Source organism: Papaver somniferum, chromosome 9 (assembly GCF_003573695.1).
Source record: "Papaver somniferum cultivar HN1 chromosome 9, ASM357369v1, whole genome shotgun sequence".
Classification (NCBI taxonomy): domain Eukaryota; kingdom Viridiplantae; phylum Streptophyta; class Magnoliopsida; order Ranunculales; family Papaveraceae; genus Papaver; species Papaver somniferum.
Window position 1 is genome coordinate 53,549,486 of NC_039366.1, and position 6,926 is coordinate 53,556,411.

The 6,926-nt window shown below is 38.7% G+C and overlaps 1 protein-coding gene across 1 annotated transcript; it reads left to right on the forward strand.

Moving 5' to 3' along the window:
* The first annotated feature begins 686 nt into the window (after positions 1-686).
* On the forward strand, positions 687-5,452 carry LOC113310500 (cell division control protein 48 homolog D). Its single transcript, XM_026559194.1, has 9 exons — positions 687-853; positions 974-1,139; positions 1,792-2,020; positions 2,467-3,233; positions 3,334-3,555; positions 3,641-3,712; positions 3,806-4,087; positions 4,185-4,544; positions 4,827-5,452. The coding sequence occupies exons 1-9, from the start codon at positions 825-827 to the stop codon at positions 5,133-5,135; spliced, it is 2,436 nt and encodes an 811-aa protein (XP_026414979.1). The 5' UTR covers positions 687-824; the 3' UTR covers positions 5,136-5,452.
* The last annotated feature ends 1,474 nt before the right edge of the window (positions 5,453-6,926 follow it).

Genomic DNA, 6,926 nt, shown 5'->3' on the forward strand with positions numbered 1-6,926 from the left:
CTCCCCAAACATTTTTCACACCAAAAAGGGTAGCCAAATGGTTTTAGACTCATCACCGTCTTCCTCCCTTAATAATAATCTGAGAGATTATTATGCTGATAATAGGGAGTCCTTATTCTAGAACCATCTAATTCTCATATCTTCAATTCTTCGCTACTACGTATCATAAAGAAATCCCTGGAGTGGCGTACCATACCTCTTCCCCATTCATACGTGTTGTCATGGACTAAGTTGACCAATGATGATGTACCACCTGTCATACTCAAAGCAACCCACCCCATCGTGGGTTAACTTACCTTATTTTGGCATTTTGGCACACGACTTTTTGAAAAAGAAAAGAAAACGAGGACGATATAAGTAAGGTATAGATTCTCTCTTCCATTCATTGAGTTACCGTTTTTACTTCATACAACACAAGGCTAAACTTCTCTCCTTGCTTGGCAACATGCTAGTAGTCTACCATTTTCGTTCTCAAAAATGGATGACAACATTCGAGCCACGTCCTTTATAATTTGGTAACAATGACAATATAGAGAAGAACTCTAGGGGTGCAGCTCCAGATAAATATATTAAATTAAACTCAATTTTAATTAGGAAAAAGAAAGTTGCAAAAATACGGAAATAACCTTTATTAATAATAATAACACAACAAGAAGGAATTGTGACTTGCGAAAGAGGGTCTTCTATATAAATATCGATCCCCAATCTTCGGATCTCTTCTAATCCCATCCCCCTCTACCACTTCTCTTTCCCAAAAAAATCGATCAAAATTCTCTGGTACTTTACTCTCTTCAAAACCCTTTTTCTCATCGGAGAAGAACAAGATGAGTAACCAAGCTGAATCTTCAGACTCGTAAGAGATCTCTTCACTCCGATCTCTACCATACTTTGATTTTTTTATTGGGATTTTTTTAGGGATTTTTAATGATTTTTTTTCTTCTTCTTTTGTGTGTGTTTGAATTGTTGAATACAGGAAAGGAACAAAGAGAGATTTTAGTACAGCTATATTGGAACGTAAGAAAGCTGCAAATCGTCTTGTTGTCGATGAAGCGATTAACGATGATAACTCTGTTGTGTCTATGAACCCTGAGACCATGGAAAAGTTACAGCTCTTCCGTGGTGATACCATCCTTATCAAGGTAACCCTTTTTGATTTTTTTTGGATATTAGGGTTTGCTTGGTGGTTAGGGTTTCAAATATTTGTTTTATTGTTTATGTGGGTTGTTAAGAGAATTAGGGTTTTGTTAGACTGATGAAGTTCTTGGTTGGGTTTGAGAAATCTAGGGTTTGGGAATTGTGCTGTAATTGTTGTTGTGAGGGTTTGTTTGGATCTTAATTTCTAAGCTGTATGATGTTGGATTGAGCTGGTTACAATGCTTAGTCAATTGAGAAAAAGGTTAGCTTGAGATATCCTTCTGGTCCGATTGGGTTATTAGATTGTAAACTTATAGAAGTTTTCCTACATATGCTCAGTCTCACTCAGTCAACTCACATATCGGGTCGATCTATGGGGCAGTTAGTTGCATTTTAGAGTTTCTCAAGTCAAGTTCTTTCAGGATTGGGTTATTATACTGATACATTATTTATTTATTTGTGTTTATTGAACATATATGTTTGTTCATTAATTTTGTAGCGTCAGATGTATGAATTTGAATATCCTTACTCTTCACTTCTAAAAGAGAAACTGGTTATGATTTTTGGTATCCTTACTCTACTACTAAAAGAGAACCTAGTTTCTTTTATTGCTTCAGTCACGTGTTCTTGTTTTCTTAAATTGGTTGGGGTGTTCAGGGAAAGAAAAGGAAGGACACCATCTGCATTGCTCTTGCTGATGACACATGTGATGAGCCAAAGATCAGGATGAATAAAGTTGTAAGGTCAAACTTGAGGGTCAGACTTGGTGATGTTGTTTCTGTGCACCAATGCCCTGATGTCAAATATGGGAAGCGTGTTCACATTCTTCCTGTTGATGATACCATTGAAGGTGTCACTGGGAGTTTGTTTGATGCTTATCTGAAACGTAAGTGCCTTTTTACCTTGGTAAACATTCTTTACACCTGCCAAATCTTGGATGGTGTGTCGTGTTACTCGTTTTTTTTTTCCTGTTGTGTTATCTTGCATTTGTGTCTGAATTTCCCGGTTGGACGAGGTCTTGTGTTTAGGGTTCTAATATTTTTACAGTAGTGTTTTAGTTTCTATGGAATTACTAGAGTGAAACACAGGATTTGAACTGCCTGCTTGCAGTTTGTCTCATGTGGACCTAGTCTTTGCAATCAAGGATGACACTTGTATACACTGTTACGTTTATTCTATATATTGAGATATGCACTAGAGTGTTTTTCTCTTCCCCCCTGATAGGGTAGTGAATTCTAGTATTCAGCTACCATCAGAAGTGATTCGGCTGTGTTTTTTTTTTCCTAATGATGTTAACAGTGGGTGTTAATAATTTCTCTCAATGTTTTGCAGCTTACTTCTTGGAAGCTTATCGTCCAGTAAGGAAAGGCGATCTGTTTCTTGTAAGAGGTGGAATGAGGAGTGTAGAGTTTAAAGTCATCGAGACTGATCCATCAGAGTACTGTGTTGTTGCCCCAGATACTGAAATCTTTTGTGAGGGAGAGCCTGTTAGAAGGGAGGATGAAGATAGGTTGGATGAAGTAGGTTATGATGATGTTGGTGGAGTCCGAAAGCAGATGGCTCAGATCCGTGAGTTGGTGGAATTGCCTCTTAGACATCCACAGCTCTTTAAATCAATTGGTGTGAAGCCACCAAAAGGAATTTTACTTTATGGACCTCCAGGTTCCGGGAAGACACTGATTGCCCGTGCTGTTGCCAATGAAACTGGTGCCTTTTTCTTCTGCATTAATGGGCCAGAAATCATGTCTAAATTAGCAGGAGAGAGTGAAAGCAATCTTCGTAAGGCATTCGAGGAAGCTGAGAAGAACGCACCATCTATCATTTTTATTGATGAGATCGACTCCATTGCTCCTAAAAGGGAGAAGACAAATGGTGAAGTTGAGAGGAGAATTGTTTCCCAGCTCTTGACTCTTATGGATGGTCTGAAGTCTCGTGCACATGTTATTGTTATGGGGGCCACAAACAGACCAAACAGCATTGACCCAGCTCTTAGGAGGTTTGGTAGGTTTGACAGGGAAATTGACATTGGTGTTCCAGATGAGATTGGACGTCTCGAGGTGCTTCGTATCCATACTAAGAACATGAAGCTCTCGGAGGATGTAAGTTAAAAACTTAATTTTAGATTTCTTTGGCTACTCCTAAATCTATTATCTCGTGGTTTTAGTCTGCTGGACGTTCGCTTGACATTTTCTTTTACAGGTTGATTTGGAAAGGATTTCAAAAGATACTCATGGTTATGTCGGTGCTGATCTTGCTGCTCTCTGTACCGAAGCTGCACTACAGTGCATCAGAGAAAAGATGGATGTGATAGACTTGGAAGATGAAGAGATAGATGCCGAGATACTTAACTCAATGGCAGTTACAGATGAGCACTTCAAGACTGCTCTTGGAACAAGCAACCCCTCTGCTCTGCGTGAAACAGTAAGTTCAACATTTGAATTAGTCACTACAAGTGGTTAAAAGATACTTTTCATGGTAGTCTGACTTGATGGTTTTTAATGGACAGGTTGTTGAAGTGCCTAATGTCAGCTGGCAAGACATTGGAGGTCTTGACAATGTCAAGAGAGAGCTTCAAGAGGTAATAGTTTACATGGTTATAAGCTTTTTTGCTCTTATTCTTCTGTTATTTTTCCGTATGTGCTCATTCCAACATTATTTTTTCTTATTGTAGACGGTTCAATATCCAGTGGAGCATCCTGAGAAATTTGAAAAGTTTGGTATGTCTCCTTCTAAAGGAGTTCTGTTCTATGGCCCTCCTGGATGTGGTAAAACCTTATTGGCTAAAGCAATTGCCAATGAATGCCAAGCTAACTTTATCAGTATTAAGGGTCCGGAGCTTCTCACTATGTGGTTTGGGGAGAGCGAGGCCAATGTTAGAGAAATTTTTGACAAGGCCAGAGGGTCAGCACCTTGTGTTCTCTTCTTTGATGAACTTGATTCCATTGCCACCCAGGTCTGCCGTCGTTTTTATTCTACTATATGTTTCTTGCATATGTTCTCTGCTCCTGTCCGTTATATTCTAAGCCTTCTCTCTTTTTTTCTGTTTGCAGAGAGGAAGCAGTGTTGGAGATGCAGGTGGTGCTGCTGATAGGGTACTTAACCAGCTTTTGACTGAAATGGATGGGATGTCAGCAAAAAAGACCGTCTTCATCATTGGTGCTACCAACAGGCCTGATATCATTGATCCCGCACTTCTGAGGCCAGGACGTCTTGATCAGTTGATCTATATTCCATTGCCTGATGAAGCCTCTCGTTTCCAGATCTTCAAGGCCTGCCTAAGGAAATCACCTATTGCTAAGGATGTTGACCTTTCAGCCCTTGCCAAGTACACTCAAGGATTTAGTGGAGCAGATATTACTGAGATATGCCAGAGAGCTTGCAAGTATGCTATTAGAGAGAACATTGAGAAAGTAAGTTCTTTCATACTTTTCCTAAAAATGAATTTTATAAAACACTGCTTTTCGTACGGGTTCATCTACCTTCACTTCTTCATGAGTTTAATTAAAAGAGTCACTTTGGTTGGGAACACTAGTATTATCGTCATACCTTTTGAGAAATCGCGAATAGTAATGTTATTCTTTAAACTTGGGTTTTATTTGCGATGGTAATGATATGAGTGGATTGGAGTTATTTTTCTGCTAGCATTGGTATGACAGTATGAGGTTTAATTAGTTAATTTTGAAATACTGCAGGATATAGAGAAGGAGAGGAGAAGAAGTGAGAATCCCGAGGCAATGGAAGAGGATGTTGATGATGAAGTGGCAGAGATCAAGGCTGCACATTTTGAGGAGTCGATGAAATATGCACGCAGAAGTGTGAGTGATGCTGACATTCGCAAGTATCAGGCCTTCGCTCAGACTTTACAGCAGTCCAGGGGTTTCGGATCTGAGTTCCGATTTGCTGATGCATCAGGAGCAGCAACAGGGACCACTACCTCAGGTGCTGCTGATCCTTTCGCAGCTTCTGCTGGTGCCGCCGATGAAGACGACTTGTACAGTTAGTTCTTCTACGACATGTTAACATTGTGTATTCGTTGCTATCCCTGGATGGAGGGGGATTGGTATGACGATGATTCCTGTTTGGGAATGTTAATCCAGATTAGTGGATTCTTCCCTTCTGATGGTTGGTCGTCTACTGGCTTCACCTGGTTAAGTTTTATTGCTTATTTATATAAGAACTCCGGAGGATTCTTCTTTAAAACCTTTGAAGTCCGTTTCCCTTTGTTTAAGAAGTATATGGTCTGGTTAATCAAAACTTGTTTCTATAGCTTTGACAGCTTTATTTCTAAATATAGTTAATGGTTTAAATTAAAAACTCAGTATATGGTCTGGTTAATCAAACTATCAAATGACGATAACTCCAGAGGAACATAGGAGCTGGTAATTAATGCTAATGTAAAGTAGAGAGTTCAGTTGCATGTGAGGCCTGCTTGGAAATCTCTTATAGCAGATGGCTGTCTTTGCTGGCTATTTTATTTTTGCCTGCTCGGAGATCTCTAACAGTACAGGGCCGAGCATGAGAGTACAGCTCTTTGTTCGTTATTTTTCTGCTCGTTTTAACTTTTATGGAGTCGAGAACCATCAACGGGCATCAAGTGCTCTTTGTTGGCTATTTTTTTGCTAGGTTAACTTTTATGTAGTCGAGAACCATCAAGTGCTCTGATGGTTCTCATGTTCCATCCCACTACCTAGGTAGGGTTTATTGCCAAACCAATTCCAATTTATGTTGTCCTACTTCAATTCTAAAAAGAAGGTAAAAGGAAGCCAGAAAAATTAGAAACCTAGGGATCAAATTCTCGGGGTGGGGTGGGGTGGGGCGTATCATAATCGGGATTTCGAAGAAACCTTTTCATTTCATTTTATGTTCATACTAGAAATAACTCGTGCTGTAACGGCACGGTGTGAGATTGAATTATTTTTGGCTATAATATTTTTAATAATTACTACAAAGCATATAAGACTTGTTTTGACTCATGAAAACTTGTAGCTTTGAAAATCTTATGTATTTAATTATAAATTTGGTTTCACTTGCATTTGAGGAAAATAATAATTTCTATTTAAAATGCTAGGTAATTTTTCTATTGCACCCTAAAATAATAATAATTTTTTAGCTAATCCCAAAGATTGGTAATCTTTAATACTGATTTGTGTTGTATTCGGACCAATATGCTGAATCTTAATCGGATGAGAAATAAATGTAATTATATGCTCCCAGAATCTTCCTCAATCGCTGGAACTATCGTCTGGCGTTCATTATCCATATGCTATTGTGATTCCATTTCGGTATTATCTCTCATGGATCAACGACCCGAATTTCCATATACATATCAAATTCTTAGGAACGATGTCGTATATGGTATTTCCCTATGCAGGATGTCATCATTGATTATAGTTGGAAGAGTGCATGACTAATATATTTAAACAAAAATAATATTAGATTGACTCAGATTAAAATAAGAATTCTCACGTTTTAAGAATCATTAGTAAATCCAGAGTAGTGATTTCGTTGGTCGCCGTGAAATCGATCACTTCTCTTTTTCTTGTAACACGAATCTTGAGTACTGCAGGTTTGTCTTCATCGCAGTCATGCATTCTTGAAAGGAAGCAAACATATTTTGAGTACCGCGGGTTTGTCTTCATCGCAGTCATGCATTCTTGAAAGGAAGCAAACATATTTTGAGTATTGCAGGTTTGTCTTCATCGCAGTCATGCAACAAATTTGGTGGGACTACGGCTAATCATGTTTGACATGTTGTTCTCTTACCAACCTAGAGAATAATTTGGAATTGAATG